The sequence below is a fragment of the Eurytemora carolleeae genome, unplaced genomic scaffold (assembly GCF_000591075.1).
Source record: "Eurytemora carolleeae unplaced genomic scaffold, Eaff_2.0 scaffold1295, whole genome shotgun sequence".
Classification (NCBI taxonomy): domain Eukaryota; kingdom Metazoa; phylum Arthropoda; class Copepoda; order Calanoida; family Temoridae; genus Eurytemora; species Eurytemora carolleeae.
The window spans coordinates 19,065-46,997 of NW_019397183.1; the positions used below are offsets into that span (position 1 = coordinate 19,065).

A 27,933-nucleotide genomic window follows, 5' to 3' on the forward strand; every position below is an offset into this window, starting at 1 on the left:
AGAATACCAATGGTGCATCTACGGTAACCCTGTTTGATATTAAGAATATTAAAGGTGCATCTACGGAAACCCTGTTTCATATTAAGAATACCAATGGTCCATCTACGGTAACCCTGTTTCATATTAAGAATACCAATGGTGCATCTACGGTAACCCTGTTTAATATTAAGAATACCAATGGTGCATCTACGGTAACCCTGTTTAATATTAAGAATACCAATGGTGCATCTACGGAAACCCTGTTTCATATTAAGAATACCAATGGTGCATCTACGGTAACCCTGTTTAATATTAAGAATACCAATGCATCTACAATAACCCTGTTTAATATTAAGAATACCAATAGTGTATCTACGGTAACCCTGTTTAATATTAAGAATACCAATAGTGTATCTACGGTAACCCTGTTTATTTACCTGAAGCGGAACTTTGCTAGATCCTGTAACAAACTGTAGGAACTTGGCTCGATCCGTCTGATCAAAGGATCTCAAAGCTCTCCAGAACCTGATCAATTAATCAATCAATTTATCAATTAATCGACTAATCAATCAATCAATCAATCCAATCGAATTTGAACAACAAATCTATTAACACTCAGTAACAAAAGGATTAATTCAACCAATGAATACACTTAGAAAGCAACAACCAACGAACCGATGAATTAACTACAGTACCAATCAACCAAAAATGAATGAACTAAAGAACATACTAACCAATGAATCATTAAAAAATGAAGAAAAAACAATAGAATATTACCATAACAAGGAAAATAAAATAATGATATAAATAAAAATATAGCAAGTAAAGAAAAAATATGGGTTTATTTGATAATGAAATTTTAGAAAAAAGAGAGGGACATAAATTTATAGACCTTTTTAAGAAAAACTATATTCATATGAACATCCATTATTATTATTATGAATATTAACGAACAACCCTGCATTCGGCGAACTAGGAGTCGGCATTCCATAATAAGGAAAACTAACTCACCATACTATTTGGAGACTAGTGGCCGTATACTTGTGATATTCTGTATTTCCCTTCAAATCATCGATATTTATGTCTGGTAACCCTGAAAATAATCTTAGCTTAGTTCCACAGAACAATAAATATAGACGACGAACGATAATGCACTATTTGGTTAAGTGATGATAGTTAAAACTAAGATGTGAATTTGTGAGCGAGAGTAGAGAGGTAGCTTGTTTCGTCAAAGATTTAAGCACAGTTGAAAAGTTTGAAGTATTCATTTTTCTGGTATGCTTGGCATAATTAATTTAGTTCTAAGTCTAAAGCGAGGGTTAAGAGTTAAGTAAGAAAAACATTTAAGCAGCATAGACGTTTTCTCTGATTTTTTTACAGGGTTAAATAGAAGTAATGTAGAAATACTTAATATTGGGCTTGTGTACAATTTACTGTTAAGTATTTGGGCAGTTCAGGAACCGGAAAGTAATAAATAATACCGTCCAGTATAAGCCCGTTTTTGCTTTAAAAAGTTGTATTTAGTTTGATACAACTAGTTCCCAGTAGCAGTTCAACTACGTTACAGTTTAACGTGTACACGAACCCTACCCCCCGTACTTTAAATATGTGACATGCGTATACCTGATAGAAGGAGTTCCAACTCCTGTTCATTAAAGATCGAGATTAATCTCCTAGGGATAATATCGTAGAACCCCTCGAGGAAAGCCCCCAACTGCTTCCTGATGGCTCCTGTCATCTTCATCTGACAAACCAGACGGACATAATCATTCTTATTCTCCTCGGTCACCTAAACATGGTTCTATTTATATACAGGGAGAGTCAAAATAAAATATCAAAAACGTATTTACATTAACAAATTCAGCATATTCATTATTCAAATTTGGTGATTATCTTTTGTGTTTTTTTTTAAAGTAACTCTTATATTTACTAATAAATTTTAATGACACTTTGGTATGTAATAAAATGAATATTTCTTCATCGATTTAATAAAAAGTTAAGTTCATTTTGAAAATATTTTTTCGGTGCACTACAGTTTTTTTTGAAAAGATTGCAAGAAAACAGCAAAATATTATTTATGACACTATAAAATTGATATTAAACGGATCAAATAACAAATCAAGAAATATTATCAATTTTATCTTAAATTTGACCGCCTTACCGTTATATTCCTGCCGTTAGGAATGAGGTCCCTGACCTCCGTGACCCCGAACTCCTGGATCTCGGTTGCAAAGGTGAGATCGTATCCGAGGTCGGACACCTTGTTCTCCAGCAGGAAATCTAGTCCTTTATAGAACTCATAGTCCTCACTTTCCATATCCTGCACATATCAAGGTTAAAATAGAACTCATAGTCCTCACTTTCCATATCCTGCACATATCAAGGTTAAAATAGAACTCATAGTCCTCACTTTCCATATCCTGCACATATCAAGGTTAAAATAAGTCCAAGTTTAAATTAAATTATAAGACGTCTGTGTTAAAGTCAATATTTAAGTCAAAATCTTATTCAAATTCAAAGTCGTTTCAAAGTTCAAGTTCAAGTTAAAATATAAGTCAAAATAAAACTCAAATTATTATTAACTTACAACAATGAATTTCCTTTTTTTTCTGTCAATTTCCTTTATCTTTTAAATTGTTAAAAATTCTGGAAAAACATGAAATTAAACTAAATTACACTAAATTAAATCAAATCCAGCCAATCAAATGAAATGTATCATAAAAAAAATTATCAAAACCACGAGATACTCCAAACTCTAATCCAAATCAAATAAAATTAAAACAAACAAAAAACCTAATACCCAACAAATCTTAGTAATGAAACCCCTGACTAGCACTAACCTGATGACTAACAGGTTTAGCTAGAATATGTTTGTAGAAGCTTCTGGTGAAATAGCACTCTAACAGCTTGTTGTCATAGATAGCCTAGGAATAAAATATTATTCCCATTTAAATCAATAATTTACTGTAACTACAAAATAAATTTACGTCAAAAGGAAATCTTTATTACTTATGTTTGACTCATGAATCGTTCTGTAACACCTTGTTTGATAAGGATCCGTCCTTTTAAATACTCATAAATATTTAAACTTTCCCCTCAATCTTGTATGAACTAAATTCAAGGGTAACTAGAAAGCACGTCATCAGTCCCTAAAATCCCTTGAAAAATCAAAGCATATTATCTATAATTCCTACCTTGGCGATAACTCTGCCGACGAACTTAAAGTAGTCGAGGTGGTTGGAGTTTATGTGGGAGAAGTCGTTGATGGTGTAGGTCACCCTGTCTCCAGGACTGGACTTGAACAGGGCGTAGTTGGGGTTAAAGATCTCCCGGGATATAATCATGTACCATTCACGAAGTAGACCACCGGCATCCTGTCCCTCCTCTCCTTTAATACAGACAGGGTCATACAAGGTTACACAAGGTTACATACGGTCATATATGGTCATGAAGTCTTACAGGGTCACGAATAGTCTTACTCTACAGGGTTAAAAGGTCACACAGGGTTGTAAAAGGGATACAAGGTCTTAAAAGGCCATAAAGGGTCCTAAAAGGTCGTGCAGGGCCATGAATTGTCTAACAAGGTCATCAGATTTCATACAAGATCATATAAGTGCATACAGGGTCATACACGTTCATACCGGGTCATACAGGCTTATACACGTTCATACCGGGTCATACAAGGTCATAAAGGCCATACAAGGTCAAACAAGGTCATACATAGTCATACAAGGTTAATCAAGGTCATAAAGGCCATACAAGGTCAAACAAGGTCATACAGGATCTTGTATGGTCATACAAGGTCATACAGGGCCTGACAAGGTCCTACAGTGTCATGAATAGTCGTACAGGGTCATAAAAGGTCCTACGAGGTCATAGAAGGTCATACAGGGTCGTACATGGTTTTACATAGTCATAAAGGGTCCTGCAAGGTCATACAGGGTCATACAATGTCATACAAAGTCATACAAGGTCATGAATAGTCTTACATAGTCTTCAGAGGTAATATTAGGTCATATAGAAGGTCATACAGGGTCATACAGGGCTATAAAAGGTCATACAAAGTCATACAGGGCCATACAGGATAATACAAGGTCATACAAAGTCATACAGAGTCCTAAAAGGTGAAACAAGGTGAAACAAGGTCAAACAAAGTCAAAAGTCATACATAGTCATATAGTCATACAAGGTCTTACATATGGTACAGTGTCATAGAGGTTCATAGAGGATAATACGGATATACAAGGTCATAGAGGGTCATAGAGGGTAATACAAGGTCATACATGGTCATATAGACTTATCAGATGGAGATTATATTGCTAAAGCTAGGTATGATTGCTAGTTAACTTCTACTTTCTTGGACTGAAGTAATATTATCCGTACCTACTTCAACTATATCTCGCTATTCATTAAACAGCTTAAAAATGAAGAAAACTTTCATCCTATTCTGGAGTTTAGTAGTGCAGATTTGATGAACAATATATAGCATGGAGTTTACCTTCAAATACAATATAAAATCTGTTTTTCCATTCCTCCGCTGATCTTCTATGCAACTCTCTAAAACTCTCCTCAAATACAGCTTCTCGTCTTACATGGACTGCTAGATCCTCTCGTCGCATTCCTTAAATATATTCAAGATTAAAACTTAAAAGATTTAAACTAAGGATATGACCGGGGGAAAGGGTTTGGATCAATGGAAGTAAAACTAAGAATATGGCCGGGGGAAAGGGTTCGGACCGATGGAAATAAAACTAAGGATATGACCGGGGGAAAGGGTTTGGATCAATGGAAGTAAAACTAAGGATAGGGCCAGGGGAAAGGGTTTGTACCAATGGAAGTAAAACTAAGGATATGACCGGGGGAAAGGGTTCGGACCAATGGAAGTGAAACTGAGGATAGGGCCAGGGGAAAGGGTTTGGACCACTGGAACTAAAACTAAGGATGGGTCGGGGGTTAGGGTTTGGACCAATGGAAGTAAAACTAAGAATATGGCCGGGGGAAAGGGTTCGGACCAATGGAAGTAAAACTAAGGATAGGGTCAGGGGAAAGGGTTTGGACCAATGGAACTAAAACTAAGGATAGGGTCGGAGGTAAGGGTTTGGATCAATGGAAGTAACACTTCATCGGACCATTACTTATATTAGGATAAAGGTTTTAAAGGAAGTTTAGGCGTAATTTCAAGTTACTCTCCATTATAGGGAGCTTAAAATGACAATCCTTACAAGCCTAAGAACTACCGTTACGATTCTTTCATGTCCCTCTCCAAATAGACTATCATGAAAATAATGTCAACCAACCAGGATATTAAATATGATCTTACCTTCATCTAATCTTTCCAGTTCTGTTCTAAAGTATCTTCTTTTTATATCAAAATCTAGAACTCGAGTATGGTCAACCTTAAACAAAACAATTTATTTTAAAAAATTTAATAAAAACATCACTCTTTTAAATAAGACAGTTATAAGTAAGAAAAGTAATCAGGACATGATTTTTTAGAAAAATATTACTCAATTTGAACATCAAACAATTTCCAAAAAATGTCTAGATTTTCTAGTAATTGATTAAACAATGTTATGCCTGAATTTTAACTTATGTTTAAAACAAATGATTTAGTAGCTTTTAAATTTTTGTCCACTTTTTCACTTTTCCGTCAGAAGCTTATAACATACCAGTACTGCGAATGGTCCATCTGCTAGGTGTGTGGTGGACTGTCTAAGAATCTGGTTTAGAACAGTTCTGTGTGTCTCTGCAAAGGCAAGGAACTTCTTGGTGTCAGGGGATAAGGGAGCAACTACGGTAGTTGATCCAACACTGTCATCTGTTAGCTTTTCCTCCTAAATAATTCGTAGGATTAGAAAGTTCTGTAACAAAAAACTGAACTGAGGCCGAATTTAAAGAATTTAAGCCGCGGCTTAAATTTGAGACGCGACTAAAATATGGTGGGTTCCACTTAAAATTGCATCCACTATTTCAAGATTTAAGCCTGCGCTAAATTAAAACCGGTTTTTGGCATATTTAAGACACGGCTCAAATTCTTTCAATTAGGACACTGGTTAATCATTAACTAGGCTTTTAGGGTGCTACTGCTAGGTATCCCTTTCATATTAAACATTTTAACTGTGAACTCTGAAAATGAGCCATTTTAAATCTTACTCAAATTTTTGCGGATTTTTCTCTTTGAATTGATGTATTTTCAAGAATAAAAAAATTTCTACATCTTTTCTAGGCACCATTTTTCAACTTCGACCAGCAGTTATGATGTATCAAAACATTTATTCCTAAAAGCTACAAAATATTTATTTTATTACCTGTATATGCGCCAATTGTTCCTGTCTAGTTTCCTTCTGATTTGTTTTCTTCTTCTCCTGATTGGTTGTAGCCGCAGCGTGGACCAGGAAGAAGGCCTCTACAGTGGGCTGAAGGACCAGGACAGCATGATGGTCTGGGGTATCCGCCAGTTCACGTAGGCAGGCGGACAGAGTCTCCCACAGCATGGACAAGGCCAGCTGGTCGGACAGGGACTCCAGGTGGCCTTCATCGTCATCCTAAATAAAATAATCGTCAAAATGTCATTCCTTTCAAAAAGCTTTTGTTTGAAAAATGAGTTAACTGATATAATTTCACTGACATTTGGAAGTTCAATATTTCTAAAAAGACACATTTTCTCAGATCCCCCCTTTCAAAGTTTCAAGATTAATTTACCTTCGGTTTAGTTTGCTCCTCTGATTGAGTCGGCTCACTAGGTTCAACTTCCATCTTGGTATCCTCTTCTTCACCAACTTCAGTAGGAGTGTCAGTTGTTACAGTAGGCACATCAGCTTTGTCAGCAGGTACCTCAGCGGAGTCAATAGGAGTCTCTGTTGACTCTGAAGGAATGTTGCCAGAGTCTGGTGTAGCTTCCGGGTTTTCAGCTGGAAGCTGGGGACCAGTCAGAGCAAATGCAGCTGCAGCAGCTTTCTTAGCTGCAGCAAACGCTTCAGCGTCCTTCTTCGCCTTCAAACTTTTCTTCATGGCATGCAGCGCTGCTTCTCTCAACTGAATGATGACCTTGAGCACCCGAAGGAAAAAAGACTGACTGGAGGTTTTGTTGGTGAGTGCTGACATGGAGGAGAGTTGAAGCTCAGCTCCTGCCTTGGGTTTGGTTGGAGCTGTCAGCACAATTGCTTCACGAGTAAACCTATCTGCTAGAACTCCTTTATGCTTTGATTCATCTTCTTCCTCTTTGATTCCAACCACAAGGTTACCAGATGATTTGAGATCTGCTAGTTCATTGAGAAGCACGGACACATGATCCCGAACTACATTCCCCAATTCTCGAGCTCCAGCCAATAGGAGATGAAGAATAGACTCGCGGGTTTGGGTTCCTACATAGGATAGATTGAGCAGAAGTGCAGTAACATCTTCCAATCCTTCCTCACTGCACGCTTTGCTAGTTAAAACTTCCACAGCCAATTTGATTTGATCTTCTCTGACAGTTCTATCAAAGCCTTGGACCTGCTCCAAGGATGAGAGAGTATCAGGCTCCTCATGTCGTTTCACCACCTCTGGTTGACCCAAAGAGATGAGAGAGAGAAGTCTGAGTAGTTTATCTGTAAGAAGGGAGGAGCGTTTAATAACCGGGGATGCCAGCATACCAAGCAGTTGGCCAAATGCTGATACTGATGAGCTAGCGCTGAAACTATCATCATCTTCACTCTTGATTCCAACTGAGGAATGACTACGGACAACAGATTTTCCTTTTCTGCTGGTCCAACACTCTTTATCTAGTTTCAACAGGGTCTCCCAAAATTCTGGCAATTTGGTCTTTTTAGTTTCACTTGTGCCCTCACCGGCATCCTTTTCCTTGCTCTGTGATGGGAGAAAGTGGATAGAGAAGCTTTTTGCAAGGGAAATTAAAACTTCAAGGGTGTTTTTGCACACCACCTGGGCAGCCTGAGGATGTATGTTAATATTTGCAATATTGATCACATTTGACGACCTTTTCCCTCCTCCTGTGGAACTGGGTCTTTGGACTTGAAATACATTTGCCCTGAAGCCTAGGGCAGCATCCATAGATATATTTAGCCATGATGTTTGACTAGAACCTCGAACATGTTCTCCTGGTGTAGAGCCTCCCTTACTTGTGGACTTCTTCAGCTTAGCGGGAGTGGGACTTGCTCCGGGTTGAAGAGGATCTGCAGTTAAAGCTGAGGAGCTATCTGTGCAACAGTTAGCTTTCTCCAGGATTGAGAGAAGACACTTGATAACCCAGTCTCTGGTGGGAGCATGGTAGCAGAGGTTCCTAAGTATTCTGTGTAATCTCGTTGTGTTTAGCTTTGCATCATCTATAAAGAGAAGAATAAGAATACATGACAGAGCTTCATGATCCAGTAGTTGTCTGCCTTTAAACTTTGCACTGGTCTGGGCTGCAATTAGGGCAGCACTATGTTGATGGCTAGGACCACCACGTCCTATAGATCTGGACCAGACACTTCGACCTGGTCCACCAGTGCTTGAATGCACAGTGTAACCTCCCATACGGTTTACGGTATTCCTCAAAATACTGGAAAGTGTGGCTGCAGGATGATTTACATGACTGAAGAAGCGTTCATGCATCATGGCTCTATTCCTTTGTTCAAAGTCTCTTCTTAAAGTTTGTGCTTCTGCAGCAATCTCAGCTGGGAGAGCGGATATTTGGCTTTCTTCCATTTCTGCTAACAAAGATTGTCTAAGAGAAGGAGGCAGGGTTTGTAAAAATTCTCCAGGATCAACAGGAGCTGTAGGATCAACCTGAGCTGCCGACTGTCTTTGCTGTTCTAATCTTTGCTGGGCAAGTACCTCTTCTTGAATGTTGGGGGGTAAGGCAGCAAGAAACTCTGCATTGACCTCAGCCACACCTTGTGTCTGTAGAGTGGGTGGGGGTGGAGGTGCCTGCCTAGCTCTAAGAAGCCTCCGCTGTTCCTCCAATACTTCTTGTCTCATATCCTCTGGCAAGGCAGCCAAGAAAGAAGGATCAACTCCTTCTGGAATTTCAATATCACCAAGAATCTCTGAGAAATCTATACCAGATCTTTCAGCTGGAGCTGACGCTCCAGATGGCCCAGCTTCTGCAACTCCATCTTCAGTCTCTTTATTCTCCTCAGCTTGAGCTGTACTTTCTTCTTGAGATCTGTTCCCAGTCTCTGATTCTGCATCAGCCCGCATTGATATATCCTGGTTCTCAAGGTTCTCTTGGGTCTCATGATCAGGTGAGGGGGAAAGAGGACCTAAAGCATCTGGAAGAGGAGCAGAACTAGCTCCTTCTGATATAGGTGATAAGGGTGGGGGGTTGAACCTCAGAGGGTTGAATGCTGGAGGTGGAGTAGAAAACTGGAAGGTTGGGGGTGGAGTTGCCTCATTTGGAGTACTAACATCGAAAGGAGGGGCCCCTGAAGAATAATTTGCCAAGGTTTGAAGAACAGAGTTTAATGTGCTTGTATCAACAGCAGTGGATGGAGTTGAGCTTGCACCACTTGGTAACAGCTCAGAAAGGGTTGAAAGAAGACTAGTCTGAAAACCAGGTTGAACTTCTCCTATTGTTACAGATGGTCCAGGGACTGGAACCAGGCCTGGTATCCCTGTCACTCTGCTGCTGATAGCATTTGCAAAATCTTCTGTTAGCCTGGAGACTGTATCTGTTAAACTATTTCGTGATCCCAGTTCTCCAGCTGTCATACTGCTGACAGCTGTGCTGATGGCTGAGTTCTCACTCACTACTACATCCATCTCATCAGCTCCAGAAATAAGTCCAGCTGATTCAGGAGCTGGAGTTGTGGAAGCTTCAGGCTCCTTTGCTTTCTTTTCCTCTTCTTTCTTTTTCCGTGCCTCTTCCTCTTCTGCCAATAACTTTTTCTTCTTTTCTCTTCTTTCTGCAAATTCTTCCTCCCTGAACTTCATTATGACCTCAAGCAGGCTAGGCTTAATTGCAGTAACACAGTCATGTACTGAATCTCCATCCAATACCCGGCTTTCTTCTGTCCATCGCACAAGAGCATTTGGAACAGTACTCAGAGATGTGTTGGCACCTCCTAGTAGCCCACTTTCTACGCCGGGCATCTCATCATCAAGTCCATCAAATATTGCAAATGCTGAATCCATAACTACTACCCTAGCATCACGTAGCCCATTCCCAGGGGCATTTCCAGTGAATGTGAGGAAATCCCTGGCAGAGGATGGACCCAGGAGGGATTGAAGGATGGCTGGGGTTCCCGGAGGAGGACCTCCATTCCTTGGGTTAAGCTGAATGTATCTGAAACCTCGGTTCCTCTGTAAAGTTCTATTCTGGCTCCGACTGGTTCCAGGTTGGGCATCAGCTCCAGTCCTACCCATCAGCAGAGGATGGTTGGGAGTAACATGATTGGCAGCTCCACCAGTTCCTGCTGCTTCTCCAACACCATTGGGTTCATTACCATCAGCACCCCAGAGGGGCAAAGTCACCCTATCATCACCAAGACCATATTGGTCATTGAGACCAATCATCATAACTGGATCGAAATCTCTATCAAGGTTAGAAGGAACCCTGAAGAATGCTGCATCATCAAGCTCATGGAAATCACTGTCATCCTGTTCATAGTCATCATTCTCACTTCCACCATCTTCATCATCATCGTCATCTTCATCCTCCCCTTCATCTTCTCCATCTTCCATTTCATCCTCTTCATCACCACCACTACCATCCGTATCCTAGAATTCAACGAATATTGTATACCAAATTATAATTATTAAAACTTTTTTGCAAAATCGTTTTTCTATTGAAACCCTTATTATTTGTTTGAATGTGCCAGATAAAGTAAACCTTTAGCAGATTTTTAATGAAAAAAGCACTCAATTTAAATACTGCCTGTTTAATGTGTTCTGCGTTATGCAATTTGAAATAATGGGGGGGGGGGCACACAATGAATTACTCTCAGGAAAATTTAAACAGTGTTGAATCATAACTTAAAATTGTCTTAGAATGCTGATTTTTTGCATGTGAACTATAAATTATGTATTATAACTGCAAAATCCGGAGCAACGGGCGCACTTACCAGCAGCGCGCCGATCAGAATGATCAAGCATAACTTTTTAGCATAAAAAATTTAATCCTTGGTTTAAACAAGAAAATTGACTAATCGTGCCCAATCACCCTTTAATTGACATACAATGTGTAGAATCTGTTGTAAGATGACCCATAACCTAACTCTTAACTACAAGCGCGCAGGTCAGACTGCTCCCATATTTATTTGACCTCTGAAATGAATTCCTCATGCCCCATTTTCTATAAATCGACATACAACATGTAAACTCTGTACTATGATGACCCAAACCGGTACAGCTTGCTACTAGCAAGCCGGTCAGAATGCTCCAACATTAATTTTGACCTTGGAAATAAAATCCTCATGCCCAATTACCTGAACTTCGACATACATCACGAAAATGTGTGGCAAAATGACCCATTATTATTATTAAACAAGACTTAGTTTAACATATTGCTAATACTACGCCGGTCAGAACGCTTCAATGTCTGTTTTGATCTCAGAAATGAATTCCACGGAATAGCTGGCTACTAGTGCGCCGAACAAAATGCCCCAATATTCATATTGACCATAGAAATGAATTCCTGGTGCTAAATTACCTAGAAATCAACATACACCATGCAAACCTGTGCTAAGCTGGCCCATAAGGTAACAGCCGGCTACCGGCGCGCCGATCAGAATGTTACAATATTCAATTTGACATCTGAAACGAATTTCTCGTGCCTAATTACCTGTAAATTAACATACAACTCGAAAAATATGTGGTTTGATGACCAAAAACGTAACAGCTGGCTACTAGCGCGCCGATCAGATTGCTCAAACTACATTTTAGACCCAAGAAATAGAATCCCCAGGCCTAATCGACATACAATATGCAAAATTTGTGGCAAGATGACCCATAATGTAACCTCTGGCTGCTAGCGCGCCGATCAGAACGATCCAATGTCTGTTTTGACCAAAGAAATGCATTCCTTGTCCCAATTTACCTGCAGTTATATGTATCGCATGCTACTTTTGTTTTGAATAATGCCAAAATTGAAAAAGTTAAAATACTCAAATATTTTCTGAAATGCGCGCGCGCGGGGATTTGAGGCTTTTCCCCAAAACTGTCCAGAGATTAGATGTTTGAAAGCATCTTTAAGCAAATTCAAGTTCATTTCATGGTGTCAAGATTGCAATAATGAGGAAAAAGAAAAATTTTCAACCATTTTCCTCGATTTTTATGAAACTGCAGTAATTTATAGTTCACATGCGAAAAATCAGCGTTCTACGACAATTTTAAGCTATGTTTAAACACTGTTTAAATTTTCCGGAGAGTAATATAATACGTGTTGTGCCCCTCCCACTTTAAAATAAACTGGGATGTTATGAAATCTTCATTTTACCTGACTGTGCGAACTGTCTGAATCACTGATCACCTCGCTGATAACTTCTGTATCCTCAGCATCTCTCCTGTCCTCTACAGTCTCATCATTAAGATCCTCTGTCTCCATTGTCCTGTCTGGGATGGAGATAGTTGCAACCTCTGTAAGTATCCTTGACTCTGCTGAATCTCTATCTAGAAGCTGGTCCATCATCTCCTCAAACTCTTCAGTGTCAGCCTCCTGCATAGAGGAATATTAGGTATCAATGGGATCTTTTCCCTCCATTAAATTAGCCAACATCTATAGTTAAACACTAGTTCTAACCTTAAAAAAAACAAGTCAAGATATTATTAGATTTTAAAAGCTAATTTGGTAAATAAAATCTAGTAAACAAATAGAGTTAACATTTTTAAACAAAGAATATGATAAAAGTTAAAAGAAGAAATAATCTCAATATAAACATATAGATCTTAAAAACCAGGAGAGAAGTAGTAAACTTTCTTTAGATAATCACCCCCCCCCCTTGTTTATTAGATTTTTGTCATCCAAATTAGGGAATATAAATGATTGCATCAAATTTCCAAGAAGAAGAGGAAAATAGCCAGTAAATATCCAGCTTTTTTTATTTAAAACCTGAACAATTCGAAAATTGTGTCCATGAAAAAAAACACTCAAATTTTAAACAAAGATAGAACTGAAAGAGAGTTAAAAGTACCTCAACGGTGTGCAAAAGTCCTGACTCGCTGTTAGGGTCAGCTGAAGCTGCTGTACTAACATCGTGCTCAGTTGCTTCATTCTCATTTCCTCCTACATCCTCCTCTCCCTCTGCACGGGTAGCCTCTGCAATAGTTTACAAAAGTAAGAAATGTGCTAATTATGATGATCTTTTTACAGATATGACAGATCAACGTTTTTCCTAGAGTTAACTTAAGATTTGGATTTACACATTCATGTAAAAAAAATTCTTAACCAAAATCAAAACAAACATAACTTTCTTAATAAAACTGATTTTTATTTGTGTTTCGCTATAAATAAGAAATAAGTATACTAGCATTAAACTAACTCTTCTCTTTGAAAACTTATAATACACTACCCAAAGTCTTAAACTAACTTTCTATATCACGCGAGTATATTTTTATGCTTACAGTTTACTTTTGTAAATAATAATTTATCCTCCATTTTCTAAATGGATGTCAAGAAACTGTTCTAATCCCTAAATCTTGGCAACCTGAGGGTGTAAACTTTCTTTCTAACTTCAGACTATTTGAACTAATAACAATCTACGACATCAGGTTGCAAAGGTATAACTTTTGGAGATATAAGTTTAACTGTTTAGTGTTATTTCAAGTGACCCTCCATGCAAAGATGGCAATGCCCAATTTACAAAAGCTTTGTCTGAACAAGTAAAAATTATAAATGCATGATTTTGCTCATTTAAACTGTTCATTTCTGATTTCTCTGAAAAGGTGACTGGGCAATTTTTAATCAGATTTTAAAGGTACTGTTATAAATCGGGCGTTGCAATCTTTCATGGAGGGTCACTTAATATTTCACTTACAGTCCTTTAAGAAGTTTAAAGGTCTACGTTTCCCAAATTTTTGCAATTCAGTTTCTCTTATAAGTATGTAAGCGTTCAGGAGTTTAAGAATTTTAAATGATCAACAAATGATATTTTCTTATTTTAATCACTAAGAATTGATAAATCGGTTTGTTTTGTTTACTTGTTAAAATGTTTACCTGAGTTTGTAGTGTGAGTGTGGCCCCTGGTCCTTGTATCCTGGGATTCAGGTTTAGTTTTGTGCAGTTTAGAAACTGGTAAACTGTTAGGTTGATTCACAATCTTTGACAGGGTTTCTAAACAGATATATTTATACAGGGTGTCACAATAAATATAGGTATTACGAGACAAATTCAAAAGTATTGATTTCCGATGATCAATCAGTGACAAAGAGTGTTTAGAAAAAGATTAATGTTAAATGGGCTTTTTGAAATTCTTTTAAAATTGTCGACGACATTAAACATATAAATAATTCAGTTTTTTCAGACGGATCTAGAATCGCTTTCTTATGAACTATTTACCTAGAGGTTTCATGGCGGCGTTAATCGTCGCGGCCATTCCAGGGGACGAGAGATCTAGTGCATGAGGTACCCTCGCCAGATCAGTGATCAGTCCCTTCTTCAGCATACACTTGACAATATTGTTCATGTTGACTGAAACCTGCTTGAAAGGGGGCAGGACGGAGCCCGTGCTCTGGGGACAGGATTCTATCATGGTAGAAATCAAACCTAAACATATAAGTATTAAATTGTATATCATATCCTTCGTCTTTCCAGTTTTTAGGATACGGATCAAAATAGCTAATCCAATGTAAAACCGTGAGCTGAAGAAGAAGTCCCCAACCTCTCTTTAGATACTAAGTACCCCAAAAATCATCTAATTTTCGTATTTCTGCGAGAGAAAAAAATATTATATACTGGGGAAGGAACTGATCTTTTTAGAGGGGGGGGGGGATAATTTATAAAGAAAACATAAACCCCGGGCCTACCTGTGAGCGCCTGTATTTTGTTATGTTTAGCTGTGCACTCAGGTAGCGCCAGCGAGCGCATTAGCGCGTTTTTCATTTCTGTAACTATACTGGTCTGCGCCTAGAGAAAAATGCTCTTATTATCAAGAGAAAACCCCTTAGATCTCAGTCACTGATATCTAACATCATTAAAAACCTAGTAAAGAATAAAAAAATTGACTTGAAAATTATACAAACACCGAGATAAATTCTATTGATTTAAATGATTTAAATCTAATACTTGATTGAAAACGTCGCAGATCTTTGTTAGCAATTAAGGTGTACTGCAGCTTCTGGGAGGAATATAAACAAAACTTAGCCTGGACAACACAATGTCTGTTTCTCCACGAAACTGCAGTAGACCTTATTTGTAAAGCTATGTGAGTTCCTCTCATACTATTTGCTTCAGACTTGCATTTAAATATTGATCAATTTCAGCGATTCAACTCTTTATTGATTGCTTGAAATCTACCTCAGGGGCGTGATTACAGCTTGAAATCTCTGCAACTATTAAGTCTATTGATTGATTGAAACATGCCTCAGAGGCGTGATTACAGCTATAAATCACTGCAACTATTAAGTATATTGATTGATTAACAACTTACCTCAGGGGCGTGATTACAGCTAGAAATCGATGTAACTATTGTCTATTGATTGATTGATTGCTTGAAACTTACCTCACAAGCGTGATTACTGCTAGAAATCGCTGCAACTATTAAATCTATTGAATATTGATTGATTAACAACTTACCTCAGGGGCGTGATTACAGCTAGAAATCGCTGCCACCAACATTTTAACAAGATTTGAACAATCCTTGTCCGAAGCCAGAGTTAACAACTCGTCTAAAAACACACCAAACACGTGGTGAACGTTTAGTAGATCAAATGATTAAGAATATTTTGGCAATATTTTATCAAAAAGACAATGTCTTCGAAAATGACAGGGGGGGGGGGCAACTGATTGAACAAGATCTGTAGAGTAAAGTGAGATCATGCAAAAAAAAACGCTGAATCATAAAACGCCGTTTTAAGAAGAAAAACGCTATTTTTAAAAACAAAAACAAAATGGAGATCAATCAAAATTTCATTGATCCCAAGCACAGAAAAAAATGAAGTAAATAATTCTAAATTAATGTTTATTTTGTTGTGTTTAGTTTCCTAGAATGAAAGACATGGCTGAACAATCCTCTTTAACTAGCTCCGACATACCCGCAGTAAATTGATGATCAGTTATCAATCTGAAATAGAAAATAAATTCAAATATTAATCATTGATTTTCAGCCATGGCTTAATAGTGTAAAACTAAAAATAATAGAGAAGTAAAATAATAAATTTACCATCCATGATCTTAATATATACACCAAATAAAAAAAGTTAAATGAAGTGAAAATAAAGTAAAAAAAATCTTATTACATAATCCACATTATTATTTTCGACACTTTTGAAGATTAGGAGTGGAAAACTTTAAAAAATTGGATACCCACATGCATTTTTCATAACAGTAAGTTTATTCACAAATTCAGCAAAAAACTGTAATGACGTTCGACTTTAATACTAAAATCTAAAAAATACCTGGCGCATCCGGCGTAGCTCTTAACCATCTCTGCGAGGAGCCGACAGACAGCAGATTTGGGCAGCAGTGGTCTAGTCGATCTATCGATTTCCTAGGGGAAAGTTTTACGTTTATTTTTACCCAAATTAGTGACAGAATTGACCAAAAGGGCAATTCATGCTCGCCTTGGATCCATAAAAACACGAGTGTTTACGGATTAACCAATTAAGCAGACACAAAAAAAATGTTTTCTTATTAGTAAGAATGTGGAACATGCATAAGTTGTGGTCTTAACATCTTATTTCCGCTCAGGGTAAGCCATTATAAAATTTCCAATAATTGAATGTTTACAATCTCGAAAAAGTAAATAGTTATCTAATCTAATTACCTGAGATGTTTTTTCTGCTTTGGCATTCTCTGAGCTGATAGTTGGAGTAGAGAAGGGGGAAGCAGGTTCAGTAGCTGGGAAGGTCGCAGGTTCACCAGCTGGCTGGTCAGATCCAGCTCCAGGGGTAGATAAGATAGAAACAACTGACACTGGCAGGTCACCTAGGATAGAAACTACAGATACTGGTAGGTCACCTACGATAGATACTAAAGATACTGGTAGGTCACCTAGGATAGAAACTACAGATACTGGTAGGTCACCTAGGATAGATACTACAAATACTGGTAGGTCACCTAGGATAGATACTGCAGATACTGGTAGATCACCTAGGATAGAAAATACAGATACTGGTAGGTCACCTAGGATAGATACTGCAGATCCTGTTAGGTCACCTAGGATAGATACTACAGATACTGGTAGGTCACCTAGGATAAATACTGCAGATACTGGTAGGTCACCTAGGATAGATACTTAAGATACTGGTAGGTCACCAAGGATAGATACTACAAATACTGGTAGGTCACCTAGGATAGATACTACAGATACTGGTAGGTCACCTAGGATAGATACTACAGATACTGGTAGGTCACCTAGGATAGATACTAGAAATACTGGCAGGTCACCTAGGATAGATACTACAAATACTGGCAGATCACCTAGGATAGATACTACAAATACTGGCAGATCACCTAGGATAGATACTGCAGGTCACCTAGGATAGATACTACAAATACTGGCAGGTAACCTAGGACAGATACTGCAGAATGTGCAGATACTGGTAGGTAACCTAGGATAGATACTACAAATACTGGCAAGTAACCTAGGATAGATACTGCAAATACTGGTAGGTCACCTAGGATTGATACTAAAAATACTGGCAGGTAACCTAGGATAGATACTAAAGATACTGGCAGGTTGCCTATGAATTATACTAAGGATACAGAATATTAACTCGTACTCATAATTTAGCCTTTAAAACAGGAACCTGATGTGCGAAACCGAGCTTAAAAAATCCCAATTTTTGATTTAACCAACCTTCAGACTTGTTCTGTTCTAAATCGTCGATTGCTTCGGCCGACGAGTCGTATGGGTTAGCGACTACTAGGAAATCCAGCAGGTCGGATATCACAATCTACAAATATATTTTTACGATAGTGTTATCATATTCAAACGAAAATTAAGCATTTTTATCCCCCCCCCCCGCGTTGTAGGAAAAACGAAAGATAAAAATTATCTGAATTTTTGAACAATTTTTTAAGGATACTTTTTTACTCAAACTGTTTCTTGAAAGTGCATATCCTCAACTTTTCAAAGATTTTGCAAATCAAAATTTTATGGAAATTGGCCAAGGGGTCCGCGAGTTATGAAAAACAGTAATTACTACTTAAACTATATAGATTGTACAGACGTCTCACTCTACAACTCTGTTTACCTTGCTGACCTCCTGAAGAGGAGGAGCCGCACTGGTCAGTTTAGCAGGAATACTCTTTATCAGTAGCCGTGGGTCATCCTCGGGTTCACCACGCTTGTTCAGTAAACTCAGATCAACGCGCAGGATCTCACGACCAACATCTGCACATGTGCAACAGATCAGAAAATGTGCGAAATCTTTAATCAATTGAAACAAGGAAAAGAAGGGGTTTACAAAAAATTAAATTACGTATGGCATGGATTGCTTTACACAAATTGAAGATTTAAGTATACTCTGCATTATAAATGTTCAGTCCGTTTTTTTTTTAAATAATTGAAGTAATTACTTTTTATTCTGAATAAACAATGTTTCTCTTCTAATTAAGTCTTTACCCTAAATAATGTCCTTAACTTGAATATGGCTTCTCGAAATTATATTTTGAAAAATAAATCGAGAATTTTTAAGTACTTATGCTTAACAAATATAAATGAAATCGAAGATGAAAAAGTGATACAAAAATATAATTGTTTTGTGTAAAAAAGAAGTGAAACTGGAATACATAAGAAACAGGGTAAAATGTGAAAGATACAAGCAACGGGGATAAATAGTAAATCATACAGATTAAGTAAAACTAAGTTTGAGCTAGCTAGGTCCGCTGAACCACCTACCACCGATTCAAATCTTGAATCGTCGATTAAAAGTTTCAATTCCAATGATTTAGGATTTGAACCGGCAGTAGTAGTTCAGCGACATCTCAAATTCAAAGGTATATTATGACCCACCTGTAAATATTTCTGGGTTCCTACAGGCTGCAGGAGCCAGGAATCTCAGCAGATAATGAATCTCTTTTGTAGTTGCCGCGTTATTGGAGAGCGTGGAGGCTCTGATCACCTTCTCCATGGTGTGTCGGAGGGTCTCCCTGTCCTCCAGGACGTGTCTCACCAGGAGTGAGGCCAGGCTACTGAATCCAGTGAAGCTTGAGGTCTGTTTAAGTCCAAGAAGAAGTTTAATCCCTCCCAGCTCAGCAAACATAGCAGCTAAATCAAAATCACGTGTAAGGCGTAAACTCAGGCGCATGATGGCGTTGAGTGCGTCGGGCTCGACCGGAACAGCAATCATGTTGACGCAGGCGCGGAGGAGGGTTACACTAGACTCTTGACTGAGACCAGTACAAATATATTCCGGTTCACTTTCCTCTTCGTCCTTCTTGTCTGCCGTCTCCACCTCCATAGTTTCCGCCTTCTCACCCTCGCGCTCTTCGATCTCTCCCTCGTCGAGATCTTTGTTCTCTTCAGGAGCTTCAGAAACAGTTTCTCCGACAGTCTGTGTAGCATCAACAGTTACAGTTTCGGGTTCCTTAATAATATAATAAGATGTTTAATTTATACGGATCAAAATCTAGGTTTAAAATTGAATCAAATAATATTAATCTGATGTTAACCTTTAAACAGAGCATAACGGGTCTCTTGTTCCCTGACTCCTCATTACTCTGTACCATAGATCCAAACTGGATTACATATCGTCTTCGTCCACTTGTTATCTTTGCATTCGTCTCTCCAGCCCAGAATGCATCATCTATAATATCAAAATTTATTTTTCAAAGTTATCAAATTAATTCAGACTTAAAGGGACTGAAAGCGTAATTTCAAAACGCCGGCGTGTGCGCTGTGTACAGTCTGAAATCTGGCATTTTCAGCTGACTACAAGCGTTATGGTAACTATACTTACGCATTTCTGTACCCGACGAACACAAAGATTTTAATATAAGGGTACCGTTGTAAATCGGGTTTTCCCCTCTTTGCATGGAGGGTCACTTGAAATTAGGCTACAGTCCATTAAGTGCAAAAATAGTCATTGGATAGATGATACGCTACACGTAATAAAATGATTTTTTTTTTTGGCAAAATCACTGTCTTCACTCTTCACATTATTTTAGCTGTGACTCAATTCAGACGCTTTTACGGAAGAATTAGGGATCAAATTATGCAATCGTGAAAAGTATAACCTCGATATTTTCTTCTTTTTATATTAAAAGAATTTGAAACGTTTTACCCAAAGAATCAATTAACTCTACAATTCAGTGAAGAAAAAAAAACCTAAAATAATATTTACTTCTGGGGTAAAATAACGATTTCCTATAAGGTGGGGAGGGGTGATTTGTAAGAAAATATACACCCCTGTAAAAAATAATAATAATATTAATAATAATAATAAACCTCAGGGAAAATAATATTTTCTGACCTATAATCTTATTCTGTGGTGGACCGTATCCACACCATTTGCCTGTAGAGATATCAAACCATTTCCAGATATTACTCACTAGAGGTCGCATTCCACTTCGTCGCTTCATCGATAGGACAACCTATTAAATCAAATAATATTTTACAGGGATTGCTTAAGGCATCCTTCTTTACATAAATAGGGATGACAAATTTAAGTCTCAGTCTACACACAAACATGTTTGAGGAAAATTATAGAGTCTTTACATATACACAAATATGGAAACAAAATAAGAGTCAATTATACACATTACACAGATAGGGATGGAAAATATAAGTCTCAATCTACACCACTAATAGGGATGAAAAATATGTGACACAACCTACACACAAATTGGGAGGAAAAATATGGGACTCAACCTACACCACAAATAGGGATGAAAAATATGGGACACAATCTACACACAAATAGGGACACAACCTACACACAAATTGGGAGGAAAAATATGGGACTCAACCTACACACAAATAGGGAGGAAAAATATGTGACACAACCTACACACAAATTGGGAGGAAAAATATGGGACTCAACCTACACACAATTAGGGAGGAAAAATATGTGACACAACCTACACACAAATAGGGATGAAAAATATAAGTCTCAATCTACACCACTAATAGGGATGAAAAATATGTGACTCAACCTACAAACAAATAGGGAGGAAAAATATGGGACACAACCTACACACAAATAGGGAGGAAAAATATGGGACACAACCTACACACAAATAGGGAGGAAAAATATGTGACACAACCTACACACAAATAGGGAGGAAAAATATAAGTCTCAATCTACACCACTAATAGGGATGAAAAATATGGGACTCAACCTACAAACAAATAGGGAGGAAAAATATGGGACTCAACCTACACACAAATAGGGATGAAAAATATGGGACACAATCTACACACAAATAGGGAGTAAAAATATGGGACACAACCTACACACAAATAGGGAGGAAAAATATGGGACACAACCTACACACAAATAGGGAGGAAAAATATGGGACACAACCTACACACAAATAGGGAGGAAAAATATGGGACACAACCTACACACAAATAGGGAGGAAAAATATGGGACACAACCTACACACAAATAGGGAGGAAAATATGAGTTTATGCCCTTAGGTCAGTAATACCCTTCTCCACTCAACTAAGACGCATATTAGCAAGGTATTTTGGTACCGAATACTACAATTACAGAAAACATAATTGTTCCTACTGTTCCTGTAGCAGATTCCGATTTAAAAGTTGAGGTTTTCTTCAGCATTTTTTTGTAAAAAAAAAACATCGGGTCATTTCACAATATTGATGTTTTTATCGTTGTGATAGATTTTAGAAAAAAAGATCACTAGAAATATATAAATCAGAGTTTTTGAGAAATAAAAAAAAACCTTACCTTTTCGTACAGGTCAATAAACAGCAGCATTGGAGTTATCCACTTGGGCGTTGGGGGATGCACTTTCCCAGCTGCTTCCTTAGAGCTGTCTGCTCCATCTGCAGAGGTGCTTCCGCACTCTTGAGGTTCGGAGCTGCTTTGAAGCTTCAAGTCTGCTTTGTTCAATGCAATCTGAGTCACTTCAACCAAACCAACCATTTCCTTAATTAAGACAGTATTGCCATTACAAATAATTTAAGGGGGTTACTTAAAGAATTTTGTTTTGGGAATATGATTTTTGGGCGAAAACCAGAAATTTCCTGACAGGAGAGGTTGCTAACAGAAGGTAATAAAAGCTGTTAACACTAAAAACTTTATCATAATCTATTATTGAACAATGAAGACTGCATTAAATTTAATTCAGTCCTTTTGGATATTTGAATTTATTATACTAAATTAAGAAACACAAGTGTAAAAAAGGGAATACAATGATTGATGAAATTAAGTAACAACATCATATGTATATAAAGAATCTGATTGTTTGTTAGTATGCCCCTCCCCGTGACCAATTGACCTTAGCTTGGCAAAGCTGGATTCCCAAGCTAGTTGATGATAAAGAAGCAAAATAGAGTGAAATAAAAGTCAAATCGTTTTCTTAAAGATGAATTATATAGACGATGAAGAGGGGGTAAATCTAACGACAATATAGTATTAAGTTTAAAGATTACCTGGGGCTTTTCTGCTGCTTCTCCAGTCATATTCTCACCAAGAGACATAGCAATAGCTCGCATCAAATCATCCTAAAAGGAAGTGTTTACATACAGTGATAGGCGATTATATCTATACAATGAAGACGATTTTTTAGTATGAGGTAAAATCAAGACAAAAACACTACAAATGTTGAAATTAAACTTCTTTGTTACTTCAAACCATACTTATTTGTAACCGTTACATATTATGAACACTTTTAAAACCCTGTTAGATAATCATTTTTCAAAAAACATGACTCAGTAAAAATAAGCTAGTTTTAATTTTGTATTAGGGAGTAGTTTGAATCTCTACCTGTTGTGTAGGTGCAGGTTGTTGGATGAGAGGTATAGGATTACTGAGTAAATATTCAGTAGCTGCATCTAGGCTACCACCAACTGTCTGGATAGCTTCCACACATCTGAACAGATAATATATAAGAAGATAAGTAAGAGTTTAAACCTCAAAATAAATATTGAGATTTGAAGCTTTCCCCTTCCTCAAAAATCAATTAGTTGACTCTTTTTAAAATTAAAAATAATAATACAAGCATTTTCTATGTTAAGAAAGTATTTATAAATGATAAATGATTATCGTTATATTTCATCAAATTTTTAACCTATTTTTACTTAAAATGATTTTTTAATGCCAACCTTTCTCTGGGGAATCCCATATCCATGAGGGTTTGGAGATGCTCCGGGTTGATATCAGGTTCCGCCGGAGTACTGGTCTCCCAGGTCTGATCTATTCCTAGAGCTGATCCTGCTGCACCTCCTGCTCCTCCTGCTTTCTTCTCAGCTTCATCCTTCTGCTCAGGTTTCTCTTTCTCCAACCTCTCCTTGATCAATTGTTCTCCCTTCAAGATGTGGCAGAGGATTGCTAGGACAGATTCAGCCATCCGTCCTCCGTATACAGCCAGGGGCTTCTTCCCCCAGATGTGCATGACGGACTGGAACGCGGTCTTGTGGGTTTTAATCAGGTATCCGAGGATATCGAAGGGTTTGAAGTTTGATACCGGTTTTACCGGGAGGAGATGTGGGGACTCTAAAACATTCTTAGGGTTGACCATCTTCTCCAGGAGCATCAGCCAGGCGTCAAGGAACTCTCCTGTTCCCTCTGGCAGGTTGGGGTTCTCTAAACCCTCCTCAGGAGCGCAGGTGTTTCCAAGAGTGATCGCCCAATTAAAAGCATCAAAGAAAGACTTCTGACCGTTCCCTGATATAAACTGGTGAAGCATGAGATGATAGGGAAACTTCTTTTCGTCGAAGAGCATGGGTGACGTGAACCCGACAGAACAGATGAAAAAAGTCAATCTGAACTTAGGCAGAGGAGAAGTGGGAGGAGGTTGCCATGAGAGACCTGAGGCAAGAAGTTTGGTCAAAGCTGTTGCTACCGCCCTCGCCGGCAGGGAGGGCATAGCGGGTGCAGGTGGGACCTGTTGACCACGCCTTTGTCTCAATGGACTGCCAACACATAGCTTAACAAGGAGACCGAACAGTTCTGCTAGTGCTCTTCCTAGTCTACTAGATCCAGATAACAAAGGTTTAATCTGTTTGATCTGACTTTGAAGCTGGGGATTTGGTTTCTTGTCTTTAGTTTCCGACTCAACCGCACCAGTATCCATGACGCTGTCAGTACTGTCGGTTGTTAGCTGTTCCATTGCTGTTGTTACACCGCTGCCACTGTCTAGACTAGACCCGCTGGCAGGAGAACTAGGATTCTCCTGCGGAAGAAGTTTCTCCATATCCTCCTTACCAAACAAGCTGTCAGGGGGAAGAGTGTCTTCACTACACAGTGCCAGGAGAACAGTGCTCTCCCATACTAGGCTGGTATACAACTTTGATAGAGAACCCAGAACCTGTAACCCCAGCTCACTGCCCCAGTGGGATACAGAGATGGTTCGGATATCCGCTTGTCCTGTTCTGCATACATGAACAAACATAGTAATGTAAGCATGTGCAGCAGACATATGATGAAGGAGAGGGGTAGCAGCAGGATTGTTGATCGCTTCGGATAGATTGGGAGATGTTACAAGTTCACGGAGCAAAACTGAGCTTCCAGGAGCTTCCACAGGGACGTGAAGCGGTTCGAGGCTCTTGAGTACCTCGTTCAGATGAAGAAGTCCTTGTTTTAGAACTTGAGGTTCATGTGCTAGATTTAAGATTGATTTACAGACTGCTGCAACAGACTGGCAGGCGGGTTGGGCCGGGAAGTCTACTGGAAGGTTTGGCAGTCCAAGGATACCCATGAGGGGAACAAGTCCTTGTTGAGTCACAAACTCCCGACAGTGGTCGTCTGTACTGTTGTTGGAGAGGATAGCGTCCACAAACTTCATGACGTTTAGGACATAGTCCACCAGAGGCACCGGCTCCTTCTCTAATCCTTCAGCACTGGTCTCTGTCGGCACTGGAGTCTCAAGGTTGCTAGTCTCCTCCCTCTGCACTCCTGGATCCTCTTCCTCCTCCTCTTCTTCATCACTGCTTGCCTCTCCTCCACCTCCACCGCTAGCTCCTCTAGCCTCAACACCGACGCTTGGCACCACCTCGCCTTTCCCAGAGGTTTTCCAACAAACGTATTTAGGATCACGTCCAAGTGAGCAGACTTGTTCAAGAAGCTTAATAATTGCAGTGGTTGCTGCCTGTTTGAGACTTGGCTGATGTCGCATCAGTTCATCCATTGCGTTCCCGAGGTTAGAGGCCGTATCTCCCAGGGGGTCAGCTGACCTCCGTCTTCTCATGGCAGGCAGATAATCAGGAGATAATAAAACCTAAATAATTAAACAATTGAAAATATTGTAAAAAAGAAATTTATTTCATTTCGTATCTTTCTGAGGTTAAGAAAAAAATTGTAACCTATATTTAATCAGTACAATTAATGAAAAAGAGATTGACTGGACACTTTTTGCAATCCTATTTTACTTTGATATTCACCATCTTAAAGTTATCAAATAAAAAATTATCTATTACCTTAAACAATCGTTCGAATGGTTTGCAGGCTACAAATGCTTCAAGGCCTCGGGTATTCAGGCAGAGAGCACTGAACACATTGGGCAAGGAGGCAAGGACCTAAATATAAATAATTAAAAATTAAATAAAAGGTTTCAATTTTGATCCCAAAAATAGGTATCGACGTCAGGGTAACGACAAAAAAGTTCAACTGATCGACCTTTCTAGTCAAGTTTTTAAGTTATTCACAAGGCCAATAAGCAAAAAAAACTTCATTATTTCCCATCAATCATACCAAACATATTTTCAAGAGGGGGAAGAGGTTATCAATAAAATTAAAATTTTTTTTAACTTATCTCATTTAACACTGTTAAACTATTACCTCTCTGGTGGCTGGAACTTCTTTGACTAGAAGTGCGTTGAGAACAACATCTGTAAGTCCTTTGTCCTGTAGAGAGGATAGAAGAGATGGTTCCTACAAAAACAAAAAAATAGAAAATTGATTTGGAAATCTCTTCAAATGGATTTTTATTGAAAAGAAGTATGTGGTACTGAAATGAATGTGATTATCTTATAATCACAGATAGATTAAATTATAAAATTGGTTAATGCGAATTCTATTTTAACGCCTGAAAACAAGCAGACACTAGTTATTTTCTGATACTTCGCAGTATTCGCAAATACTGTCCAAAGGAATATTGAATCAAAATTAAAATAGTGCGTTTATTCACATAAATATAGAACTAGACAGCGGTACGCGAAGCGTTTTGGATTTCTAGGCTATCATTAAGTCTGCATTTAATTTCATACCTGGAACACGTATGCGGTGACCACATCGGTAGCGAGCAGGAATAGACTGGGTCCATAATATTCAGCATTACTGTAGTTACACACCAGGATTAGACACAATAAAAAAATCAATTAGTTAAAAGAAACTGTCAAGGGTTGGATTCAAACATTGATTTGATCCATTAAATTTATATAAATCTATCAATATTAGCCAAATGAACTGAAATTTCTTGAGTTAACCCGTACCCGGGGGGTAACATAGGCTAAAAAAATTTTTTTTTTTTAATTTGAAAATCTTTTTTAAATTTTTTGTTATTCCACGGGCAACGACAGCCACTTCAGCTAGTGCTTTTGATAAAAAAACAGCCACCTGGCATCTAAAATAAAATCCAACTCAGGTCAGTAGTTAAGCAAGCTTTGCTAAATTATCCAATTGAGAAGAAGAATACGCATAATAAAGATTGAGAAGAATACGCATAATAAAGATTGAGAAGAAGAATACGCATAATAAAGATTGAGAAGAATACGCATAATACAGATTGAGAAGAAGAATACGCATTATAAAGATTGAGAAGAAGAATACGCATAATAAAGATTGAGAAGAAGAATACGCATAATAAAGATTGCGAAGAAGAATACGCATAATAAAGACTAAGTCTAGGTCTGGTGTTCCTCCCTGATGACGTGCTTAAGACTGTTCGGTAAACTTCCTTCCATCACGTGACGAATAGAATCACTGATCAATTTATTCATTAGATATCAATATTCCGAATCACAAAAAATGTGGGAAAATGATTATAATTGCAGTTATTCCTTCCTTTTCAAGATTTCAAAGATTATCTAATGGCGGAGTGCGTGTGGGGGGGGGGGGTAAATTTTTCAGCTTACTGTTTTTTAAAACCATTTTTAATAAACAAGAAATAAATTCCTAAATGCTGGATCTTGAATGGCTTTCTTCAAGAAGTTCAGCATTGACTTGAGGAGCGCAGCGCGCTGAGGAAGGCAGGTCAACCCGGGCCTCGGAGCATCCAGGGGAGCCTCGAGGTCGACAGGAACATGGCTAGGGTCAACATCAACATCCATACTGTCCGACCTCTCAATGATGCCTGAAACAAAATGATGGTATATTTAACTTTAAATAATATTTATTGATAATTTGTGGAAACGACTTCTCTCTATTTTTAACAGAATTTTAACAGAATTTATTTCCCGTGATTTTTATTGTCTTCTTTGAATCATTACTTGTACAATCAAAACGGGATAAGACGAACTCCAATTCCCAAAAACATTGCTTTCCTCAAATAATTACATCAAAAATTACTCTAGGTATACCTCCCCCCCCCCAAAAAAAAAACTCTTCAAAGGAATAAAAAAGTTTAGTGATTAATAATTTTCATTTCTTAAGTTTATGAAAAAAAAAAAAACATCGTTGAATTTGTAATCTGAATATACGTAATGGTAAAAAGTCAAACCTAAGAGAAACCTAACCCCTACATCACCA

General features: G+C 38.1%; 1 protein-coding gene across 1 annotated transcript in view; it reads right to left on the bottom strand.

Annotated features, from left to right (window-relative positions):
• The window catches only part of LOC111712579 (E3 ubiquitin-protein ligase HUWE1), a 35,715-nt gene that overhangs the window by 1,342 nt on the left and 6,440 nt on the right, over positions 1–27,933 (bottom strand). Inside the window, exons 11-44 of the mRNA XM_023487234.1 lie at positions 27,361–27,538; positions 27,109–27,168; positions 26,454–26,523; positions 26,026–26,118; positions 25,665–25,763; positions 23,352–25,465; positions 23,014–23,119; positions 22,680–22,751; positions 21,973–22,173; positions 20,533–20,653; positions 19,733–19,866; positions 19,074–19,647; positions 18,313–18,452; positions 17,916–18,012; positions 16,881–17,041; positions 16,513–16,604; positions 16,099–16,178; positions 15,692–15,783; positions 14,923–15,022; positions 14,456–14,662; positions 14,114–14,230; positions 13,092–13,216; positions 12,398–12,616; positions 6,682–10,680; positions 6,288–6,524; positions 5,649–5,813; positions 5,300–5,375; positions 4,478–4,600; positions 3,174–3,367; positions 2,820–2,903; positions 2,141–2,299; positions 1,603–1,768; positions 991–1,072; positions 417–504 (exon numbers count right to left, since the gene is read on the bottom strand). Coding sequence (XP_023343002.1) covers positions 417–504; positions 991–1,072; positions 1,603–1,768; positions 2,141–2,299; positions 2,820–2,903; positions 3,174–3,367; positions 4,478–4,600; positions 5,300–5,375; positions 5,649–5,813; positions 6,288–6,524; positions 6,682–10,680; positions 12,398–12,616; positions 13,092–13,216; positions 14,114–14,230; positions 14,456–14,662; positions 14,923–15,022; positions 15,692–15,783; positions 16,099–16,178; positions 16,513–16,604; positions 16,881–17,041; positions 17,916–18,012; positions 18,313–18,452; positions 19,074–19,647; positions 19,733–19,866; positions 20,533–20,653; positions 21,973–22,173; positions 22,680–22,751; positions 23,014–23,119; positions 23,352–25,465; positions 25,665–25,763; positions 26,026–26,118; positions 26,454–26,523; positions 27,109–27,168; positions 27,361–27,538 — 10,625 coding nt within the window. The remainder of the gene's footprint in view (positions 1–416; positions 505–990; positions 1,073–1,602; positions 1,769–2,140; positions 2,300–2,819; positions 2,904–3,173; positions 3,368–4,477; positions 4,601–5,299; positions 5,376–5,648; positions 5,814–6,287; positions 6,525–6,681; positions 10,681–12,397; positions 12,617–13,091; positions 13,217–14,113; positions 14,231–14,455; positions 14,663–14,922; positions 15,023–15,691; positions 15,784–16,098; positions 16,179–16,512; positions 16,605–16,880; positions 17,042–17,915; positions 18,013–18,312; positions 18,453–19,073; positions 19,648–19,732; positions 19,867–20,532; positions 20,654–21,972; positions 22,174–22,679; positions 22,752–23,013; positions 23,120–23,351; positions 25,466–25,664; positions 25,764–26,025; positions 26,119–26,453; positions 26,524–27,108; positions 27,169–27,360; positions 27,539–27,933) is intronic.